At 36.8% G+C, this 24,829-nt stretch overlaps 1 protein-coding gene across 2 annotated transcripts in view; it reads left to right on the top strand.

Moving 5' to 3' along the window:
- The window catches only part of PAWR (pro-apoptotic WT1 regulator), a 131,675-nt gene that overhangs the window by 86,714 nt on the left and 20,132 nt on the right, over nt 1-24,829 (top strand). For both annotated transcript variants that reach the window (XR_016037547.1, XM_088836819.1), the window contains exons 3-5: nt 3,130-3,164; nt 20,094-20,241; nt 23,056-23,160. Coding sequence is in view for 1 of the 2 variants with exons in the window: in XM_088836819.1 (XP_088692945.1) it covers nt 3,130-3,164; nt 20,094-20,241; nt 23,056-23,160 (288 nt within the window). In the remaining variant the exon portion in view is untranslated. The remainder of the gene's footprint in view (nt 1-3,129; nt 3,165-20,093; nt 20,242-23,055; nt 23,161-24,829) is intronic.

Raw genomic sequence — 24,829 nt, 5'->3', positions numbered from 1 at the left:
TGTAACAGTAGTTGTCATGCCACCCTAGTGTAGTGTTGCTGAAAACATCCTGCATTCACATTTCTGTCCATATTAAAATTATCTAAATGTGTACGAGTCTCTAGTTCTACCATGTAAGGGGAAAATGCCTACATGAAGCCTCAGAAATATTTTTTATTGCCAGGTTTCCATACCATTACAGTCAGTGTATTAGCTACACACAAATCCGTAAATGCAGCAGAGGCTCTTATCATTAAGCAGTTATGCTAATTTCTTTGCAGTAAGAAGTAGTCTGGATAATCAAGCTGATGTCATTTTTTGAAATATTTCAGTTACAACCAAAATCAGAGAGATGTTTTGAACCTTACTGTGTCATTAGCATCTTTTCTAATGCATATTTAATTTAGATGAACATCCTTTAAGGTCTGTGCCTAAAGTTTTTGTTCATATATAATAAGATTAGGGAATATTATGAAAGAAAACTTTGATAAAATATTAGTTGGAATACAGCTTATAAAACTTAAGGGGAGAAGTTGCATTTGAAATCATTACTTTGAGTGCATACACATAACTTCAGTGTTTCTGCTTTATCTAAATAACCAGGATTAAACATTTTAATCTAGTTACTATGGTTTCAAAAATAGTTTTAAAAAACTAGATTTTATAAAGTATATTTTCTGTTGTTTTTCACTTAGAGATATCATATTTTTATAAATAGGAGCTGTTTTACATGTTTGGTGTTAGAGTACAAAGCTTCATCTGTCTTATCTTTAGGGTCTCATAGTTTAATGACAGGTAGATAAGAAACTGTTTAAAGTTGACTTGCTAGTCTTTTGTTACTGTCCCTGCTATGAGATCAGTTGGTGCCCAGAGGAGGGTAAAATGTCTTTGAACCAGCGTCAGACCAAGGCTTCTCCAGGGGTGATCCTATTAAAGGGCCAGGCCCCCACACATGGGCACTTCTTGTATCATATCACCTGGTTACTTTTGACAACTTTTTAATTCCAAGGTGATGCTTTTTCTGTAACTGCAGATTACCAGGCAAGTTATTTCTATAGGTTGTCAATATATATTTATTGCATACTGTTTATACTGAGGTTTGGGGAAAAGGAAATCAAAGGTGAGAGACCCCTGCTGCCCCTTTATCGCATTACTTAAAAATGCGATAAAGTCATATTTAAATAAGTGATGTAGGCTGTTGCGGTGTGTGCTTTGTGTGCTCAGTCATGTCCAACTCTTTGTGACTCCATGGACTGGAGCCCACTAGGCTCCTCTGTCCATGGAATTTTTCAGGCACGAATACTGGAGTGGGATGCCGTTTCCTTATAGGCTGTTGTAATGGGAATTTATTGATTTGGAAGAATTAAGTCATATTTATTAAAGTTCTGCTCAGAAAATTCAGTAAAGATTTTCCCACATCCTAGGTTTGTTGTAAAGATAAAAGGTGAGAAAATATGTTTTATGCTGATTCTAAGCTAGACCTCCCCCCAAAAAAGATAGCTATAAGTTAAGATTAAGCATTGGGGTCAATTTTAAATTATTAAACTGTCAATTTTAAATTATTAAACTGTTGTAAAGGAGTTTTGCTAATTGTTTTTATCACTTTCATCATTTAATCCCCACAACAACCTGGTAAAGTAGACATTGTTCTTACTCCTGTTTTAGAGATGAAGAAACTGAGACTAATGGAAGTTAAATAACTTACCCACAGTCTCAGCTACTGGGTGGCCTGTCTGGTGGGAACTTGGTTCTAAGTCTTACTCATAACTGTATGGTTTTCTATCTTGTTTTTCCACATCGATACATTCTTTACTGTACCATGTAGTATTTGCTGTTTTAGGCTGGAATCTGATCATCTTATGAGCTTCCCTAGTGGCTCACATGGTAAAGAATCCATCTGCAATGGAGGAGATCTGGGTTTGATCCCTGGGTCTGGAAGATGCCCTGGAGAAGGGAATGCCTACCCACTCTAGTATTCTTGCCTGGAAAATTCCATGGACAGAGGAATCTGGCTGGCTGTAGTCCATGGGGTTGCAGAGTCAAAGACTTACTTATTTAAAAAAAATTTTTTTTAATTATAGGATTATAGCTGATTTGTAATCTGTTAATTAAGTCTTATCACTTAATTTTGACTATGTGTTAGTTGCTCAGTCATGTCCAACTCTTTGTTACCGCATGGACTGTAGTCCGCCAAGCTCCTCCCTCAGTGGGATTTTCCAGGCAAGAATACTGGAGTGGATTGCCATTTCCTTTTCCAGGGGATGTTCCTGATCCAGGGATTAAACCTGGGTCTCCTGCATTGCAGGCAGACTCTTTACTTTACCATCTGAGCCACCAGGGAAGCCCTAATTTTGACTATGTTATTAAAATGAAACTGCAGAAGACAAAACAGAGTCTTCAGCCAACAGAAGACTGCCCTGTTGGTTTCAAGGCAGCATAGTTTGCCCATTTCCCTGGTGACTCAGTCGTAAAGTATCCGCCTGACAAGCAGGAGATGCATATTTGATCCCTGGGTTGGGACCATTCCTTGGAGAAGGAAATGGCAACCCACTCTAGTATGCTTGGTTGGGAAATCCCATAAACAGAGGAGCCTGGTGGGCTACAGTACATGGGGTTGTGAAAGAGTCGGACATGACTTAGCGACTAAATAGCAACAACAATAGTTTTCTCACCCCAATGCTTAATCTTAACTTATAGCTATCTTTTTTGGGGGGAGGTCTAGCTTAGAATCAGCATAAAACATATTTTCTCACCTTTTATCTTTAGCTATTTTAAAAAACAGCATTAATCATTATATGTCTGTGGTGAATTGTACCCTTTTTTTTTTTTTTAAACGGAGGGCACAGAAAACACTAGAAGGGGGATATGTTTTTTAATGCTCGACTTCCAAAAAGGTTTAGATTGGTTGATGAATGATAGCCCTTTAAAATTTTTTTCCAAGCTTTAAAAATGCTTCCAAATTAAAGATATAATTTTTAAACAGTGATTGGTTTTGTCTGAAAAATCAAATGTAGAATATTGTTTTGTTTGATCGGCAAAAAAAGTAATGGTAATTGTTCCAACATTCTCTATCAGTTGTTTTATATAACCTGGAATTGTGTGTGCTTTTACACATATCCAAACTGATATGTTGTTATTTTTACTTTACAGGAGCCATCTAGAACAGTTTCAGGCAGATACAAAAGGTAAGAATCCTTAAGTTATGACTAAACATATTGCAGACATTAGTGTAATGTCAGAAACCTTAATTGTCCTCTTAAAAAGAAATTACATTGTAGGCAGACCACAACTTATTCTCACATACTCTGAAGTCTTTGAAAACTGCACACAGCATGAATTTGTAAAGGTTTGATGAACTTAGCAAAGGAAAACTTAAAGAGACATTTTCACTTGTGTATTTAAACACTGAAAAGATAAGTATAACCCCTGTATTAGTCAGCTTGGAATGCCATAACAAAATGCCGTAGACAGAATGGCTGAAATAGAAATTTATTTTCTCACAGTTTTGGAGGCTGTGAAGTCCAGAATCAGTCAGAGTGCCAGCATGGTCTGGTTCTGATGAGGGTTCCCTTCCTGACTTCTCAGAGAATGCCTGCTCACCATGTCCTCATGTGATGGAGAGAGTGGGTAGTTTGGTCAGATTCTGTTGGCCAAGGCGCTTTTGCCAGTTGCAGACTAACATAACAGCTTGTCACTGTGTCCTCACATAGTGGAAGGGGCTAGAGGGCTCTGTGGCCTTAGTGCATAAGGACTCCAGCTTTGTGACCTAGGCACCTCCCACAGTCTCACCTCCTAGTACCCTGACATTGGACATTAGGATTTCAGCCTAAGAATTTGGAGGGACACAAGCATTCAAACCATAGCAAGTCCATAGCACCACCTATTCACAAATGAATAAGGCTTTTTACCAGAAAATGTGTTTGAGTGTATGTGCTTATGTATAAGAGGAAGATCAGAATTAAGTATGAGAAGTGGTTTAACAGAGATGCATGAAGTAGTAGTGTCCTTTCCTGTTGAAGCCATAAAGTTGCAGGAGATTTGGTCATCATGCTTGTGCTAATAATTGCAGAATAATGGTAAATCTTATCAAGTCTTATAATGTCCAGGGTGCTTTATGGAGAGCTCATTCAATTCTTGCAGTTATCTTATAAAGAAGGTACTGCTGGTAAAATATTTATTTTTACTTTTAGGTGAGGGAAATGAGATAAAGAGGTAGAATCATTTCACTGTGATTATAGAACTAGTCAGTATGAGCCCAGATTTGAACTCAGGCAAGCTGACTCCAGAACCCACATGCCTGTGCAAGACAATCTACTTAGATTTATATGTATAAAACCTCTGTTTTCCTCTGCTTTTATGTTAAGTTTAAAATATATGGTTAAAAGTTGTGGTTGTTATAGTGTATATAAATAAAATATTGATTAAGAAGAGCTGTAATTTTATTACTAAGTTATTAAATAGAAAAGATTTAAATGTTTAGTGATAAAACAATGTTTAAGAAGGCTAAGGTAATCAATGAGTAAGTAAATCTGATCTGTTTGCCACTGCTGCTGCTTTCATTTTAATTTCTGAGTGATTTTGATATAGGTATAATGAAGCCTGTGATTCCTTTAAACTTCTAACATGTAAGCATTGTTTGGTAATTTTTACTTAGCATGACTAGTTTAAACTGGAAAGAATCTTTTTTTGTTTGCTAGCAAGCATTGCCAATCAAAAAGCTTTGATTTGGCCCATTCGCAGGCCACGTTCTCAAACCAAAATATTTTTATCAGTTTTTGTTTTGGGAAATAAAAATGAGCTTCAGTAACTTACCACATTTGTTGTATCATTCATCCACATTTAGTTCTTAAGTAATACACCTTAAATTATAATCGGCACTTTTCAAATTTGCATTCTTTAGTTAGAGTCATTAGGGGAATAATTTCCTTACAAATCTTCATCAAAAGCTTTATTTACCATTGATCATTTATTTACCATTTATCATTGTGTTAAATTAGGAAGACAACTGATTTCACATGGTGTATGTTTTTATTTTTAAGCTTTTTAGACCATTACTTTACTTGTGACCTGTTCATACACTTGTTGCTTCTTTTATTTTCATAGCCTAGAACATGTGGTTTGTTACTTTTCAACTCTCAAAGGTTTCAGTTCGGTCACTCAGTTGTGTCCGACTCTTTGCGACCCCATGAATCACAGCACACCAGGCCTCCCTGTCCATCATCAACTCCGGGAGTTCACTCAAACTCATGTCCATCGAGTTGGTGATGCCATCCAGACATCTCATTCTCTGTCGTCCCCTTCTCCTCCTGCCTTCAATCCTTCCCAGCATCAGGGTCTTTTCCAGTGAGTCAACTTGTCTCATGAGGTGACCAAAGTATTGGAGCTTCAACTTTAGCATCAGTCCTTCCAATGAACACCCAGGATTGATCTCCTTTAGAATGGACTGGTTGGATCTCCTTGCAGTCCAAGGGACTCTCAGGATTCTTCTCCAGCACCACAGTTCAAAAGCATCAATTCTTCGGCACTCAGCTTTTTTCACACTCCAACTCTCACATCCATACATGACCATGACCACTGAAAAAACCACAGCCTTGACTAGATGGACCTTGATTGGCAAAGTAATGTCTCTGATTTTTAATATGCTATCTAGGTTGGTCATAACTTTCCTTCCAAGGAGTAAGCGTCTTTTAATTTCAAGGCTGCAGTCAGCATCCGCAGTGATTTTGGAGCCCAAAAAAATAAAGTCTGACACTGTTTCTACTGTTTCCCCACCTATTTCCCATGAAGTGATGAGGCCAGATGCCATGATCTTAGTTTTCTGAATGTTGAACATCAAGCCAGCTTTTTCACTCTCCTCTTTCACTTTCATCAAGAGGCTTTTTAGTTCCTCTTCATGTTTAATACTACTAAGAAAACAAAAAATTTTTAAAGTTACTAATCATTATTTACAAACTCATTGCAACTCAGACACAAGATAAAAAACAAACAAAATCTAGATCTGGACTTTATCAATGCCTTATCTAGAGGAATTTGTTGTATATCAACATTTCATTACATTCATTAATCTGTCAACAAGTTGCAACAAAGACTGGAGAATGTATATTGCTTGGAGAGGGTGTCTGCTGATTAATGGGGATGAAAAAAAGGAGGAATGGGCTAAAGGATAGATATTTGGCATTATATGTTAGAAAATATTTTCAGCAAACCAAATAACATACATATGACTAGACAAACTTAAAAAGTCAATAGAGGATACAAGCCATCCACAAGACCAGTTTGTGTGTTCTTATAAATTATGAATTAAATATTAATTTTTCCTTACAGATATCAAGGATGCATTGAATTTGTTAAGCAGTGACTCTAGTTATGCCCTGTTTTATTGAATCAACTCATTTACCTAGAACATCTCTTAAATATTCACTGAACTCCTTTTTATAAAACATGTTTAAATGGGGCTTCCCTGGTGGTCTTTGATGGTTAAGGCTTTGCGCTCCCAGTGCAGGTTCGATCCCTGATCAGGGAACTAGATCCTATGTGCCACAACTAAAAGTTTGTATGCTGCAGTTAAAGATTCCACATGCCACAGCAGAGATTGAAGATCCCTGTATGCTCCAAGTAAGACCCTACACAGCCAAAGAGATACATATTAAAAAAAAACCAAAACTATGTTTCAATAACTTTGGAAAATTATTTGGAGATGGGGTTCATAAAGTTTCTGAAACTTAAGGTTTAGGAAGGGTGGACCAGTGGTCATGTATTTGTGGGTTTTTTTTCTCCCCAATGTGTAAATTTTGTAATAGAATGTTTACTTGGTTAAGTTTATAGTGATCTCTTAAAGATAATTTATTGTATTTAACATATCAGGAAGAACATGTATGATAGCCCCTAACGGAAAAATTTAAAAACTTAAATTTATAACAGTGAGATAGCGTATATGCTGTAATATATTAATGTAAAGTTACAATACAGACTTTAAACTGATGTTGTAGAAAACATTACTTATAAGAATTAATAATTATAGGAAAATTATTACCTGTTATATTAAACGAGTAGAGGGAGCGCATATGACAAAGAGTATGTTAATAAAACAGTGTCTCTTATATAAAGTGTTCTGAACTTGAACTCTGTTGACAAGAGCTATATTTTTCATAAGATTTTCAAAGGGATCTGCAATCCAAAAAGGTTATGAACTACTAATAATTGATGTATTGTGAAATTGTGGCTCAGCTGGTAAAGAATCCACCTGCAATACAGGAGACCTGGGTTCGATCCCTGGGTTGGGAAGATACCCTAGAGAAGGGAAAGGCTACCCACTCCGGTAGTCTGACCTGGAGAATTCCATGGACTGTATAGTTCATGGGGTCGCAAAGAGTTGGACACGACAGAGCGACTTTCACTATCATAACATCTGTTGTCTCTGGGTTATTAGGGTTACTGGAGAGATTGATCATATTATCTGTTTCCCACAGTGAATATGTATCATAATTTTAATAGAGTCTGAGAAATGATTTTTATATTTAGTTGTTGCTCTGTTTATGTGTGCGTGTTTAAAAGGAGAGAGAAAACCCACACAGAGGGTAGGGGCTGTTTAGGACAGTGGGACTGGAGTGGTGGAATACAATAAGGTAGTGAAACATATATTAAAAATATGGAGACCAGTCTTGTACTTGTTGGTTATTTAAGAATTTTACAATTTATCCAGTACTTCTGAATATTTGATATCCTTTCTAAAAGGATTTTACTCATGAGTCTTGTATTACTTCTAATTGCAAAACTTTAAAATATCTTATTTTAGTGTAAAATTCCTCTAGTTGTAATCTCATGGTGCTGCCAATCTTGTCCTCATGGTAGTTTTAGAATAAAAGTGTTTATCCCCCAACACAACACCTTTTACTCTTCCCACAGAAGATATGAAAATTCCCAGAGGGGAAAAATTTTCAGTAAATGGTGGTGTTTATCCTTGATAATACTGTTTATTCTTTTTCCTTTTCTGAACGTTTTGGGTAATAACTTTGTAACTAAGGACAGAGGAGGATTCTTTTTGGATTTGTGTTAGTTAGAGATTTGTGTTAACATTCCTGAGTAGAACGTTGCAATCTTTAACAATCTTTTATTCTGGGTATTGTACACTGTACATATATAGCCCTGAAAATTGGTTAAAACATTTCTGTTTTTAAAATAAACAGAGCTGAATTTGGCAATAAGAGCTAGTAACACAATTATTCACAATTATGACAGTATTCTTTGCAAACATAATACATAGTGGGGATAAATCACTGATTTTTTTTTTTCAGTAATATTCCTTGTTTTGAATTTGTATATTATCATTTGTGTGAAGTCTAATAAGGATTCTTTAATTAATAGGCTAAACTTTTTGAAATCTTATTTTAAGCTTGTACGTACATCAAGCAAATACAGACATATTAAGGTATATCCACATGTTTAGGTTTGTTTTTTATTTGTAGTTGTCAGCATTGTGGTTTGTATTTGAATAATCATGTGGTTGATGCAGGTGAGTGGACTTTTTTTAAGTGAGAAGAGGCCTTTAAAATGATTCTAGTTCTCTTTTATATATGCTGCAACTTAGGTGATACCTTACTCTCTCGGTTTTCTTTCTACCACTCTGCTGGTATTTCCCAGTTTTATTTGTAGTTCTTCCTTTCCTGTACTTATTCTTTGTGTGTTGGTGTTACTCAGCACTTTTTCTTGTTATTTTTGTTCTGTTTATTTGTACTAGAAAATTTTTTTCACTCTGATGACTTCAGTTATTATATATAGCTATGCTGATGATTGCAAATCATTAACTCCATTCCTACATAACCAACAACTTTAAAATATCTATTTTTAGATATCATAGAAGCGTCTTAAACTCAGCATGTTCAAAAGCAAACTTGTGAAGCTTAGATTTCAGTGAAAGTGACGTTGCTTAGTCATGTCCTACTCTTTGCTACCCCATGGACTGTAGCCTGGGATTTTCCAGGCAAGAGTACTGGAGTGGGCTGCCATTTCCTTCTCCAGGGGATCTTCCTGACCCAGGGATGGAACCCGGGTCACCTGCATTGCAGACAGCTGCTTTACCATCTGAGCCACCAGGGAAGCCCTAGATTTCAGTAGTTGGTATCAAAATCCATTCTTACTCTAGTCAGAAATCTGGACATTGCTTTTGACCCTTGTTTTTTTTCCCCTCACTGCCTCACTTAACATTCAGTCATTTACCAAAACTTGATGAATTTACTTCCTGTAAAGCTCCAGTGCCTACCCACCAATCTAGGATATCATCATCTCTTACATAGATGATTACAATGCCTTCCACACTGGTCTCCCTGCCTTGAGTTTTGCTTATTTCCAGTCCACTTTATTAAAGTGATTCTCTCACTTTCCCTGCTTTAATGACTTCCTGTGACCTTTAAATGAGCATCTGGTCCCATCACTTCATGGGAAATAGATGGGGAAACAGTGGAAACAGTGTCAGACTTTATTTTTGGGGGCTCCAAAATCACTGCAGATGCTGATTGCAGCCATGAAATTAAAAGACGCTTACTCCTTGGAAGGAAAGTTATGACCAACCTAGATAGCATATTAAAAAGCAGAGACATTACTTTGCCAACAAAGGTCCGTCTAGTCAAGACTATGGTTTTTCCCGTGGTCATGTATGAATGTGAGAGTTGGACTGTGAAGAAAGCTGATCGCTGAAGAATTGATGCTTTTGAACTGTGGTGTTGAAGAAGACTCTTGAGAGTCCCTTGGACTGCAAGGAGATCCAACCAGTCCATTCTAGAGGAGATCAATCCTGGGTGTTCATTGGAAGGACTGATGCTAAAGCTGAAACCAATACTTTGGCTACCTCATGCGACGAGTTCACTCACTGGAAAAGACTCTGATACTGGGAGTGATTGGGGGTGGGAGGAGAAGGGGACGACAGAGAATGAGATGGCTGGATGGCATCACTGACTCGATGGACATGAGTTTGAGTGAACTCCGGGAGTTGGTGATGGACAGGGAGGCCTGGCGTGCTATGATTCATTGGGTCACAAAGAGTCGGACACGACTGAGCGACTGAACTGAACTGAAGCTAGTTTCCAAGGCAGGGTGATAATCAAGATAATGTTGGGTGCAGGAGGAAAATATTAAATCTTCTATTTGTATTTACCTTTTAATCTAAAAGACACTAAGACATTTACACTCATCTCTTAATATGTGGGGTATTGGTTCCAGGACCACCAAGCATACCAAAATCCGTGGATGCTCAAGTCGCTTATGTAAAATGATGTATTTGTGTATAATCTATGCACATCTTCCTATATACTTTGACTCTCGAGAATGCTTATAGTACCTAATACACTGTAAGTGCTATATGAATATAAGTTTTGCATTTTGGAAATTTCTGGAATTCCCTTACTCTGAGTATTTTCTCACATGGGGATTGGTTTGGTTTGTGGATGTGGAACCCACAGATTCCTCGGACCCACTGATACTTAGTAACTCACGCTGTGTGCCAGTTACTAACTTGTTATTCCCTCGTTCTGTGTATCAGATGATTATTTGGTACTGGAGGTATCCTGAAGAAAGTGTATTTTGTTTGATTACCTTCTAAATCTTATACAGTACTGTAATTTGAATCATTATATGGATTTACAATTTATTATTTAGTTTAATACTCATAAAATCGGTAAGTCTGGTGGAGGGGGAACTTAAGGAGAATATCAAACCAAGTAAATAAATGCAAAGGTGATCATGTGGTTTTTTTAGTTGGCAAGATACATAAAATCAGATCTGTTTTTACAAATTAGAAAAAATTATTTTGATGCTTTGGATTTTTAAGTGAATAATTTAAAAACTCTGTGAGGCATCTCTTTCTGTTATAGCCATTAAAAATAAAAAATGTATGCTCATTTTAGAACTGCATCTTCAAATCTTTATATTTCATAAGTTAAAATAAGTTCCTCAGAAGTAAAGAAACATCTTCAAATTATACTTTCATTAAAAACATAGTCAAATTTTGTGAAAACAAAGAAAACTTACACCATAGTTAAAATGTACACTTCAAATTCTTTTCATCCCTTTATGTTCTATTTTTTGTGATGCAGATAATATTTGATTAATACTGTATTCTAAATCATAGTATTTAATTTACATATATATTTGTATAATTATATATGACTATATTATACATAATCACATATATTATAAATCATAATATAAAATAGATAAATATACATGCCAATGTGTATATAGTAAGTAAATTTAGAAACCGTTCGCTGAACTTCTTGAAATAGTTGTCAGCCTCCTGCTTGCTCTTCCAGTGTCGTGTCTTATCGCTCCTGTCTTTGCATCTCGCGCTTTAGCCGTATGGGGATTTTCTGCTTCTCAGTAGACCACACACCCTTTCATATTTGCACGTTCTTATTCCTCTTTTAAGTCTCAGTTTAAACATTCTTTTAATGCTGTTCAAAGTGTGGTCCTTGAACTGTTTGTTTCTAACCCATGACGAAGTAAGAATAAAACATAAAAGTAAAGATTTAGAAGCCTGAGTTTCATTCTGTCATTGTCATCGTCTCACCCAAGTGCATGGTAAGTGGACTCCTTTATGAACAGGATATCGACTAATTCACGTACCGTGGTACGCATGTGTGTGTTTGTTTGGTTTTTAGCTTTTGCTCTAACTTTTTAGAGCACAATTGAGGAAAAGGTACACAGGTTTCCCATATAAACCTGTCCTCACACATGGATAGCCTCCCTCATTAAGGTTCCTACAGGGAGGCGTATTTGTTACAGTTGATGAACTTACACTGCTACGTCATGACCAAAGTCCCTAAGTTTATATGGTTGACTCTTGGTGTTGCACCTGCTGTAAATTTGGACAAATGTATAATGACATGTCTCCATTACTGTGTAAAATGATACTATGGTATCATTTTATTCTCTGATCTTTTTATGCTCCATAGTTTTGCCTTTGCCACAGAGTCATATATTTGAAAAACAAACAGTATATAGCCTTCTCAGCCTCTCTATTTCTTTCACTTAGTAATATGCAATTTAAATTTCCTCCATATTGTTTCATGGTTTAATAGTTTATTTCTTTTTATGTGCTGAATAATATTCCATTTTCTGGATATACCACAGTTTATTTATCCACTTACTTATGAAAGGGCACTGTGATTGCTCTCAAGTTTTGGCAGTTATGAATAAAGCTTCTATAAACATCCATGTGTAGGTTTTTGTGTAGACATATGTTTTCAGCTCCTTTAGATTAATACCAAGGATCATGATCCATGGTAGGAGTATGTTTAGTTTTATAAGAAACCACCAAATGGTCTCAGAAGCGTCTGTGCCAGTTTACATTCCTACCAGCAGTGAATGAGAGTTAATGTTGCTCTACAGCCTCACCAGTATTGATCCTGATTTTAGCCATTTTAATGTGTGTGTAGCAGTATCTGATTTTAATTTGCATTTCCCTGATTACAGATGATATGGAACATCTTCTCATAGGCTTATTTGCCATCTGTTTATCTTGTTTTCTGAGGTGTCTGTTAAGTCCGTTGGCTCATTTTTCAGTCTGGTGGTTTGTTATTGTTAAATTGTGGAATTCTCTGTATATTTTGGATAATAGTTCTTTATCAGATATATCCTTTTGTAAATATTTTCTTCCAGGCTGTCTTGTCTTGTTCTTTTAACATCGTCTTTCACAGAGCAGAGATATTTAAAATTTTAATGAAGTTCAGCTATCAATCATGGCTTCCCAGGTGGCTCAGTGGTAAAGAATCTGCCTGCCAGTTAGGAGACACAAGTTTGATCCCTGGGTCAGGAAGGTCTCCTGGAGAAGGCGAAGGCAACTCACTCCAGTATACTTGCCTCGGAAATCCAATGGATAGAGGAGCCTCGTGGACTACAGTCCAAGGGGTTGCAAAAGAATCAGATACGACTTAGTGACTAAACAGCAACAACCATCAACTGTTTTTCATGGATTGTGCCTTTAATGTTTTACCTAAGAAGTCGTCAGCATACCCAGAGTCTTCTACATTTTCTTTTATGTTAGTTGTCTTCTATGAGATTATATATTAATAGTTTTGCATTTTTCATTTAGGTCTTGGTCCATTTTGAGTTAACTTTTGTTAAGGGTATAAGTTCTTTGTTTTATTTTTCATTGCATGCACTTGTTCAGTTGTTTTCCATTTGTTGGAAAGACAGTTTTGTTCCATTATATTGCCTGTACTCCTTGTCAAAGAGTTGTGGGTTATTTATGTGAGTCTCTTGCTGCTTCTGTTGCTGTTCCATTGCTCTGTTTGTCTGTTCTTTTACCAGTACTTAACTGTCTTGATTACTGTAGCTTTAAACTCAGTCTTGAAGTTGGGTGGCGTTAGCCCTCCAACTTTGTTAATTAGTATTGTGTTGCCTCTTTTGGATCTGGCCTCTCCATGTAAACTTTAGAATTAGTTTGTCAGTAGCCACAAAATAGCTTGTTAGGATTTTGATTGGGCTTGCATTGAGTCGAGATCAATGGGAAATTAAAGTTGGGAAGAAGTGGCACGTTAGCAACATTGACTCTTCCTGTCCACTAACTGGTTTCTCCATTTACTTAGTTCTTTGGTATCTTTCATCAGTTTTTGTTGTTTTCCTCATATAGATATTATACATTTTGTTAGATTTGTACATAAGTATGTCATTTTGTAGAGAGCTAATGTAAATGTATTGTTTTAAATTTCAAATCTCACTTGTTCATTGCTAGTGTGTAGGAAGGGGATTGACTTTTGTGTATTACTCTTATATCTTGCAGTCTTGCTATGGTTACGTATTAGTTTCAGGAATTTTTTTGTGTTGGTCCTTTCAGATTTTCTCCATAGATGATCTGTCATCTGTGAACAAAGGCAGTTTTATTTCTTCCTTTCCCGTCTGTATACCTTTTATTTCCTTTTCTTGTCTTATTGTATTACCTAGACTTCCAGTAAGATACAGAAAAGGAGTTGGTGAAAGGGGGATATTCTTGCCTTGTTGATCTTAGCAGGAAAGCTTTGAGTGTCTCACCACTAGGTATGGTGTAGGTGTGTGTGTGTAGATATTATTTATCAGGTTTAGGAAATTCCCTTCTGTGCTTAGTTTGTATTTTTTTTTTTTTAAATCATATATAGATGTTAGATTTTGTCAAATGCTTTTTCTGTGTCTGTGTGACATGTGATCCTTCTTTAACCTGTTACTACAATAGATTACATAATTGTGTGTGTTTTTTTAAACAGAACCAGCCTTGAATAAATTCCATTTGATTTTTGGTGTATAATTTTTTCTATACATTCTCAAATTCGATATGCAAATATTTTTGTTGAGGATTTTTGCATCAGTGTTCATGAGAGATCTTAATCTTTATTTTTTAGTTTTCTTATGATATCTGCCTGATTTTGGTATTAGAGTAATGCTGGCCTCATAAATTAAGACGTATTCCTTCTATTTTTACTTTTGGAAGAGATTTTAGTAATCTGTATAATTTCTTCCTTAGATTTTGGATGGATATACTAGTGAACCCATCTGGGCCTAGTACTTTCTGTTTTGCAAAGTTATTAATTATTGATTCAGTTTCTTTAATACATGCCACCAGCCTATTGAAATTATTTGTTTCTTCTTGTGTGAATTTTGGCAGTTTGTAGCTTCCAAGCAATTGATCTGTTTCATCTAGGTTATCAAATTTGTGGTCAGAGTACTCCTTTATTATTATTTTAATGTCCATGGAGTCTTCAGTGATAATCCCTCTTTCATTTCTGATGTTAGTACTCGGCGTCCTTTCTTTTTCTTAGCTTGGCTAGAGGCCTGTTGGTTTTGTTGATAGTTTTAAAGAAATAGCTTTTGGTTCATTGATTATTCTGTATCGGTTTCTTGTTTTCAGTTTCATTAATTTCTGCTTTAGTTCTTGTTATCCTTTTATCTGCTTATTTTGGATTTAACATGCTCTTTCTTTCCTAGTGTCCTAGGGTAGAAACTTAGAGTATTGATTTTAGATCTGTCTGTTCTAATATATGCGTTCAGTGTACACATTCCTCTCTAAGCACTACTTTCACTGCATTCCACAGATGATAAGTTGTAAATTTTTTTGTTTTGTTCAAAATACTTTAAAATTTCTCTTGAGATTTTTTTCTTTGACCCATGTGTTATTTAGAAGTGCATTGTTTAATCACCATGTTATTCGGGAGTTTTCCAGTTTTCTTTCTGTTACTAGTTCTCGTCTAATTGTACTGTGGTCTAAGACCAGGCACAATATGATTTCTATTCTTTTAAATTTGTGATGGTGGGTTTTATGACCCAGAGTTTGGTTTATCTTGGTCGTCTTGCAAGCTTGAAAAGAATGTATATTCTGCTACACCTGTGTTATGTTTATGTTAGTCATTTGTAAACCAAAATGTGTAAGAATTGAAGAAAATGTGAAGATATATTTACCTTAGAAATCTTGTGTTAAAATTAATCAGACATATTCTTGTTCCATAAATAATTAAGAAGTAGACATATAATATGGAGAAGGAAATGGCATCCCACTCCAGTATTCTTGCCTGGAAAATCCCATGGACGGTGGAGCCTCGTAGGCTACTGTCCGTGGGGTCACAAAGAGTCGGACACGACTGAGCGACTTCACTTTCACAGACATATAATACTTAAATCAAAATAAATAAGTAAAAGCTAAAAATCTTTTTTCTTCTTTTCAGTTTCTGCTTTTGTTAGTATTATCTCAATCTAGGAAGTAAATTTTACATTCTTTATTTTTAATCTTAATTTACTTAGGATAAAGCAAACTTTACTAGACTTTTTAAAACAAAAGGTACATCTTTTTTCAATGTGACAGAAGTAGTAAACGAAATTATGATGATGATGGAAGTAATTTCAAGGAGATACAGACCAAAAGAGTTTGTAGTTTTGTTGGAAAGTATTATCCCTCCTATAGTGAGTTCAGTTTTTAGCCATTATTGATAGGGAGGTGCTAAAACCACAGTGGGGTTATTTGCAATAATGTACTGGCTGCTAAAACAATGAAACCACCATATTTAAGTGGCATTTATATGCACGGAGTTACATTTACAACCACAGATGGCTTATTTGAAAGAAAGACTGTCACAGTTAAGAAGCTGACAGAAGCAGATCATCAGGATTTCATTAGTGTTTTGTGAGTTTCTTTTCCAGTCTGACTTCAGGTTGCTGACATTAAAAAACAAAGTATGACAAGTAAAAGATGTTTGCTGTAAGTTCTTGGATGAGTCTGTAGCAAAGTAGATAGTTCATGTAATGCATCCCAGCTACACCCATAATTTGTTATATTTAGGGACAGTTTAGGGATACAGAAGACGAACTCTTTGACAAAGCAGGATAACAGAGGAATTTTTGTTACAATATGATCAGTACCTTGATTTTGCTGATATACAGTAATGTGAAGAAAGAAGTTACTTTTCACCTTCTTTGCTGACAAACACGGCTTGCTGTGCAGTATATAAAACTTCGAAGGGTCAACAGATGAGGTTTGGAATTTTTGTTTGTTTTGCAGGAGTATGTTCTGAATATATAGAGACAGTGGCGGAAAAAGTGCAGCAACTTGTGCCAAAGCGTAAATCAGTGTCTGCTTCTTTCATTGACAGAGTCTGGTTATGTTAGCTGAAATGAACAGTCACTACAAGCGTGAATTATTTAAATGCTAATACATTAAATTCGAGGTTTAAAGAAAATGTAAAGATATTAACAGTTACCCTATGCTGGTGTATACAGTAATTTTTAGAGGGAAACATTCTGACAAAAGTGTTTGACTTTTGGGATGAACATTTCATGTTTTTACAGCAAAAAACGGGTTTTATAAATCAACTATACTTCAGTCTTCATTCTAATCCCCAAAAAAGGCAATGCCAAAGAACTCTCAAACTACTGCACAATTGGACTCACTTCTTACGCTAGCAAAGTAATGCTCAAGATTCTCCAAGCCAGACTTCAACAGTACGTGAACCAAGAACTTACAGATGATCAAGCTGGATTTAGAAAAGTCAGAGGAACCAGAGATCAAATTGCCAACATCCATAGAAGAAGCAAGAGAATTACAGAAAAACATCTACTTCTCCTTCATTGACTATGCTAAAGCCTTTGACTGTTTGGATCACAACAAACTGAGGAAAATTCTTTAAGAGATGGGAATACCAGGCTACCTTACCTGCCTCCTGAGAAACGTATATGCAGGTCAAGAATCAATAGTTATAACCAGACATGGAACAACAGACTGGTTCCAAAAAGGAAAAGGAGAACATCAAGGCTGTATATTGTCACCCTGCTTATTTAAATTGTATGCAGAGTATATCATGCAGAATGTAGGGCTGGATGAAGCACAAGCTGAAAGAAGATTGATAGGAGAAATATCAGTAACCTCAGATACACAGATGACACCACCCTTATGACAGAAAGCGAAGAGGAACTAAAGAGCCTCTTGATGAAAGTGAAAGAGGAGAGTGAAAAAGTTGGCTTAAAGCTCAACATTCAGAAAACTGAGATCATCGTATCTGGTCCCATCACTTCATGGCAAATAGATGAGGAAACAGTGGAAACAGTGACAGACTATTTTTTTGGGCTCCAAAATCACTACAGAGGGTGACTGCAGCCATGAAATTAAAAAGACGCCTGCTCCTTGGAAGAAAAGCTATGACAAATTTAGACAGCATATTGAAAAGCAGAGACATCACTTTTAACAAAGGTACGTCTAGTTAAAGCTATGGTTTTTCTAGTAGTCATGTATGGATGGGAGAAGTTGGACTATAAAGAAGGCTGAGCACCTGAGAATTGATGCTTTTGAATTATGATGCTGGAGAAGACTCTGGAGAGTCCCTTGAACAGCACGGAGATCAAACCGGAAATCAACCCTGAATATTCATTGGAAGAACTGATGCTGAAGCTCCAGTACTTTGGCCACCTGATATGAAGAGCCGACTCATTGGAAAAGACCCTGGTGCTGGGAAAGATTGAAGGCAGGAGGAGAAGGGGACAACTGAGGCTGAGATGGTTGGATGGCATCAGTGACCAAATGGACATGAGTTTGAGCAAGCTCTGGGAGTTGGTGAAGGACAGGGAAGTCTGGCATGCTGCAGTCCACGGGATTGCAAAGAGTCGAACACGACTGAACAACTAGAAATATTTCAATTTTAAAAAAAGAAATTAGTTTGATCCCCAGCCTTTTAAATATGTGTATGAGACTTATTTGTCTGATAGCATCATTCTTTTTTTTTAAAAAATGATCTTAATTAGCGTTTTGTGCAAGAAAGAAATGCCATATGTTTTCAGTGTTACATAAAGACAAAGGAAAACAATGAAAGAAATTTGGGGGGAAAGATTTTTCAAATTGTTATGGGTCGTTCTACAATACATCAGTAAGTGATGATTTTAGTATTGCATATTTGCAAAATGTTATAATCCATTACCTTACAAATTTGATAAGATACACTTTGAATTTTATTTTCCATCAAAAGAAAACCCATGCATAGGGAGTTAATGGATCTAAATTCTATTATCTTTCATTAAAAATTGTTTCAAATTTAGCTGTAATTTTGATGGATAAATGATTGGAACTGGCTACCAGTAAAGGATTGAGGACAAACTTTGAAAAGTGTCATTTTCTACATATTGGGTAAAAGTTAAAAATGAATATCCTGAGCTTGCTAAAATTGCTTTAAAGTCTCTTCTCTTCTGGTCAATACATTTGTGAAACTAATTTTTCTGTTGTGAATGCTATTAAATCATAGAGGTAGTTTAGACATACTTGACCTGTTGTGATGAGCATTGTCATCACTTCAGCCTAGAGTAGGTTGATTAGCAAGAATGATTCTGGTCTCCACGAGAGCCCTCAGGAAGCTCTGCCTCCTAGTGTCTCCCCTTTATGTAACCCCTTTCCACATCCAGCACAGGGCTGATGTGGTAGTGTGTCACTCGTGAGGTTAGGTCATCAGAGACTGCAGTGTCTGTCTTGGTGGTTGTGTCACTCTGTCTCTGGAAGCAGCTGTCTTGTGGTGAACAGTCCAGTAGAGAAGCCCACATACTGAGTAACTGAGGCTTTTGACCAGTCGCCGGTTTGAAACCGAGGTGTTTTGCCGTTAGTCCTGTGAATGAGCTTACAGCCAAATTCTCCTCCAGTCCAGGCAAGCCTTCAGATTACTGTAGTCCTGACCAACGTCTTGACTAAAACCTCATAAGAGACCCTGAGAGATAAACACCCAGCTGATCTGCTTCCAGATCCTGACCAACAGAAGCTGTCAAATAATTGTGTTGTTTTAAGCCACTAAATTTTGGCATAATTTTTTATGCAGTAATAGATAACTAATGCAAAAAAATAAGAAGCAAACTTATTTATTATAGTAAAGACTTACATGCTATTAGTTCAGAGTGTGAATTTCTGTTTAGTATGAAGAAATGCTATTTCACTGATAACTGTTGGTAAATAATTGAGAATTACAAAATGACAAAAGTTCCCGGTTTGACAGCTGTTTTTTAATAATAATTGCCTATATGCATGCTTCCAAAGATGATGACTCATTTTCATGTAATTCTTTTTCTTGTTTATCCTATTACTGAAATATAATTTTACAGGTCTGAATCTAGTGCAACATTTAGGCTTACATTTTGTATGATGTTTTTCACTTTTATCTTTCCAATTCATTTCTACTTGATCTTACTAAAATATTGGCCCATGATGTAATGGAATTTAAAAATAAAGGGAGAAAGAAAGTAGTTCTTCACTACTTTGTACACTTCTAGGTCCCCTTAGGTCCCTTGTCGTAGTTCTCAGAGTACCTTACACTTAACCTTATTGTGATGGTTACACTGGAAGTTCTGTGAAAGTCAGAGTCCATGTCTCTGTTTCCTGTTACATCCTCCATGCTCAGAACAATGTCTGGTACTTTGCAGGTTCTCAGTAGATAGATTAATCAAAAGAATTTTTTTGTATTTTTATTATATTGAAATAATGATTAACTTCTATGATTATAAATAATTTGGCTATCATAATCAAGTGTCCTCAGGGGAATGGTAATTGTTTATGGTAAATAGAAAATACTCTTGGCACTCTTCCTGCTGAATGTGAGGTATCTTTAAAAAAGTGTGTATCTTTTAAATTTCCATAGCACAACCACCGCCTCTGAAGAAGATGTCTCAAGTAGATTTCCCCGAACAGATAGAAGTGGATTCAGCAGGTATAACAGGGATGCAAATGCTTCAGGTAATTTGGTCTCAAGTAGCACATTGGAAAAGAAAATTGAAGATCTTGAAAAGGTATGAATTACAAATTATTTAAGATCTATGAAATTAATATACCATTAGGATTCCTTTTTCACTTTGATAGCAGCTGAGAGAGAAAATTTGAAATGTGTAGGGACAAGGCAGTACCAGAAAAAGGAAGAAAATGAGGGGCATGATGGGAGATACTGTTAGTGTTAATTGGAACTTGTACGTGTAGTCAACCAGCAGCTTTGAATCACTCTTAATTAGATATTTCCTAGATGCGTAGTGGCTAAGCATTTTCTGATTTCTTAGTGCTGTTCTATCCAGTTCTGTTGATGGAAAAACTTTTAGAAATGGAGCCAGTTCATGAATTGCTTAGTATTTAATGGCTTCTCTCATTCTGCCAAGAGTTATCGTTAATATTGATATATTGAAAACAGTCTTTGCCTTTGAAATGGTTAGATGTCTATGCTAGCAGTGTGTACTGCTGCTGCTACTAAGTCGCTTCAGTCGTGTCCGACTCTGTGTGACCCCATAGATGGCAGCCGACCAGGGTCCGCCGTCCCTGGGATTCTCCAGGCAAGAACACTGGAGTGGGGTACCATTTCCTTCTCCAGTGTGTGAAAGTGAAAAGTGAAAGTGAATTCGCTCAGTCGTACTGCTGTGTGTTTATTATTATATAATCTATACAGTTTGTAGACTTTCCTCCACATTCTGAGTTAGAGCCTAGAGCCACTGTGATGTTTGCAACAATTTTAAGAGTAAACCTGTTTAAGAGTATCTTTGTGGCTCAGACAGTAAAGAATCGGCCTTCAATGAAGGAAATGTGGATTTCATCCCTGGGTCAGGAAGGTCCACCCTGGAGAAAGGAATGGCTACCCACTGTAGTATTCTTGCCTGGAGAAATCAGTGGACAGAGGAGCCTGATGGGCCACAGTCCATGGAGTCGTCAAGAGTCGGACACGACTGAGCTACTAACGCTTGCTGCTGCTGCTACTGCTGCTGCTAAGTCAGTTCAGCCGTGTCCGAGTCTGTGTGACCCCATAGACAGAAGCCCACCAGGCTCCACCGTCCCTGGGATTCTCCAGGCAAGAACACTGGAGTGGGGTGCCATTTCCTTCTCCAATGTGTGAAAGTGAAAAGTGAAAGTGGAGTCGCTCAGTCATGTCCGACCCTTAGCAACCCACGGACTGCAGCCTACCAGGCTCCTCCATCCATGGGATTTTCCAGGCAGGAGTACTGGAGTGGCTTGCCATTGCCTTGAGAACATGTCAAATGAATATTGGCATTAATTTATTAACCATGGGTTCTCAAGTTTGTTCTGTAGAGATTCAATCCCTAAAGTTAATAATGGTGCTGAATTACTTTCTGATTTTTGAAATCATATCTTGTTGAATTGAAATTATTCCTTGTAAGATAAAAGTTGTTTTAAGTAGAGGTTGAATTTTATTCTTTTTTTATAACATTATGATTATTTTTAGTTCACATTTGAACTTTAACACTGGTTTCTGTGAGTTTAAATTGAAAACTTTAAGGGACATATAGTATAATAGTTTTCAAGTCCGTGCATGCTCAGTTGCTCAGTTGTGTCTGACTCTTTGTAACCCTTTGAACTGTAGCCCGCCAGGCTCCTCCGTCCTTGGGTTTGTCAGGCAAGAGTACTGCAATGGGTTGCCATTTTCTCCTCCAGGGGATCTTCCTGACCCAGGGATTGAGCCTGCATCTCCTGCATTGCAGGTGGATTCTTTACCTCCAAGCCATCTGGGAAGTCTTAATAGTTTTCAAGGGGGTTCATCAAAAAAAGCTTTTAAAGTTCACAGAAGTTTGGACTGAGTTGTTGGCAGCAGCTGATTAATGAGACTGTCTGACTGCTTTCCTCTGAGGTCATAAGAAAGAAGCCGAATTCTGGCTGAGACCATTTCAGTTCAGCCTCACTTTTGCTTCTGAGATGGCTGACCCAGCCTAAAATCCTGGATTCTAAATAAGATTTCTCTGAAAAAGGTGTTTAATTGTTTCTTTTTGTTTGTTTGTTTGTTTTGTTTTTGGCCTCACTGCATGGCTTGATGGATCTTAGTTTCCCCAACCAGGGATCAGACCCACACCCTCTGCAATTGAAGTGTAGAGTCTTAACTACTGGATAGCTGGGGAAGTCACTGCATTGTTTAGGGGAAAATAAGTTTAAAAGCTAATAGTCATTTTCAGCTCCTTCATTTTACCCATTTGTCAATTAACTGGCAGAGCCAAAAGTAAAAAGGAGGATCATTATTTTTCTGTTTTCCACAGAGCAATCTCCTTTTCTTAAACTTTGTATTTTGAACAAAAATTTTGAATTTCCTTCAGCAGGGTATTAGTCATTTAGTATTAAGAGATTTTATTTATTAATGGTGGTGATCAACTAAAGAGCTAAAGTCATTGGGCTTAGTTGCTCAGCCATGTCCGACTCTTTGCAATCCTATGGACTGTAGCCCGCCAGGCTCGTCTGTCCATGGGGATTCTCCAGGCAAGAAGACTGGAGAGGGTTGCCATGCCCTCATCCAGGGGATCTTCCCAACCCAGGTCTCTGCATTGTAGACAGATTCTTTACCGTCTGAGCCACCAGGGAAGCCCATTTGAGGATTGGTATTTGTTAAAAACTTGGGTAAACATTGATTTAATCAGAACTATGTTTTACAACTCCTGTATTCCTCTCATTCCCTGGTTCTTTTCTGTGGGTGGGTTCCTCCTTCCCTCCCCAAGTGACTTAAGAAAGTCACTGGAAATCTTCATGTATCTAAGGTACTTCACCAGATTTAGTGGATGTATACTATTTAAGATTAGAAACAGCTTGTTACTTCTCAGTTAATACTTTGTAATTTTATGTACCAGGAGGTGGTAAGAGAGAGACAAGAAAACTTAAGACTTGTGAGACTAATGCAAGATAAAGAGGAAATGATTGGAAAACTCAAAGAAGAAATTGATTTGTTAAATAGAGTGAGTATTCACATATTTCATTCTAATGGTTTTGTTTTTTCCTGTCAGTTGGATGAAAATACATAAATATTAAGAAGTAATTTTATTTAATAATGTGAACTGAATAGTTCATTCCTTTGTTAATGTCATAGTAATTTCTGGTAGTCAGGACTATCATTTCATTCCATAAACTGATTTCCTCCGGCCAATTATCAGTTGTATTTATGTTATTCTTCTGGGGATGGACCAGTGAATGGATTTATTTTGTGTTTTGTTGGAGTCTGGAGGAGGCAGCTTGGTCAGCGCCACACATAACATGTACAACAGTACTGGCACAGTTGCCTCAAAGAACTGAAATTGCTCTTTCTTGCCATAAGAAACTCCACGTGTCTGTTTTTGTGGTATTTTGACCATTTTTTCCTTCTCCAATTATAAGGTTTAGCCTTACTCCAGGTTCTCTATTACTATTAGTCATAACACTTTTTCCCTTTCAGCCCTAGTATTTATTTCCTGCTTAAGAAGTAGGTATTAATCCTAGGCCATATTTAGGTAATGGTTATGAGAAGCAATTTCATCGTTTTCCTGTTTTGAAGGCTTTACATAAGATGGAGGAAAGAAATTTGTTTTAGGGGAAAAAGGAACAAATTCTTAATCCAGTCTTAACTCTGTTTCTAAAAGCAGAGAAAATAGAAAGCTGCCTTATGTGCAGACTCACTCTAATACAGCTCCATGGTGTTAACTGTAGGGTGTACAGGACACTGAAGCTCAGAGTTTAACTTGCTCAAGGTCGTGTGTAGCAATTGCATAGTTATATGCTGAGCCAGTAATTGACCTTCAGGTATTCAATAGGCTTAATTTTAAGTAAGCTCTTTCATTCTTGTTGACTGCCTTTCATCTTGATTCAGAACATGGGCATTCCTCTATTGGCTATAGAATGTGATTTAATAAAATTTGCAAATATGTTTGATGTCTGTGATGTATTGGCACTGTCTTAGGCACTGTATTTATTAAAAAGCATAAAACACCTGCCTTTACAGAGTTTATAACCTAATAATGATATATGAAAGTATTATTTTATCATTTAATAATAAATCTTAGATAGGTAGGTCTCAGTTGTGGTACTTTTAGGAATCTCATATCTTTATTATTGTTTCTTTTCTTTCCAACAAATTACTTTCCTAATATCATTTATTTAGTTTGTGAGTAAATACAAATTCTGTGTTTGTACTTCTAGAACTCAATTCGAAGTCAGTATACTAAATGTATCAAAATGCTGCCGTCCAATAGTGTACTTAGAATTCAGATTTATTTCTCCAAGTTTAGTGTTTTAACTGCAAGGATAAATCTATCAGTTCAGTTCAGTTCAGTCGCGCAGTCGTGTCCGACTCTTTGCAACCCCATGAATCACAGCACGCCAGGCCTCCCTGTCCATCACCAACTCCCAGAGTTCACTCAAACTCATGTCCATCGAGTAGGTGATGCCATCCAGCCATCTCATTCTCTGTCATCCCCTTCTCCTGCCCCCAATCCCTCCCAGCATCAGAGTCTTTTCCAGTGAGTCAACTCGTCGCATGAGGTGGCCAAAGTATTGGAGTTTCAGCTTTAGCATAAATGTCTGCTTTTCCAACCATCAGTGAATAGTCTGCCTTAAAATCATGTTTCTTCAAACTAAAAATTACAGTGGGTTGTC

Source organism: Moschus berezovskii, chromosome 6, assembly GCF_049115385.1.
Source record: "Moschus berezovskii isolate FMDL1 chromosome 6, NW_MosBer_1.0, whole genome shotgun sequence".
In the NCBI taxonomy this organism is placed as follows: domain Eukaryota; kingdom Metazoa; phylum Chordata; class Mammalia; order Artiodactyla; family Moschidae; genus Moschus; species Moschus berezovskii.
This window is presented reverse-complemented; position numbering and strand designations above follow the sequence as displayed.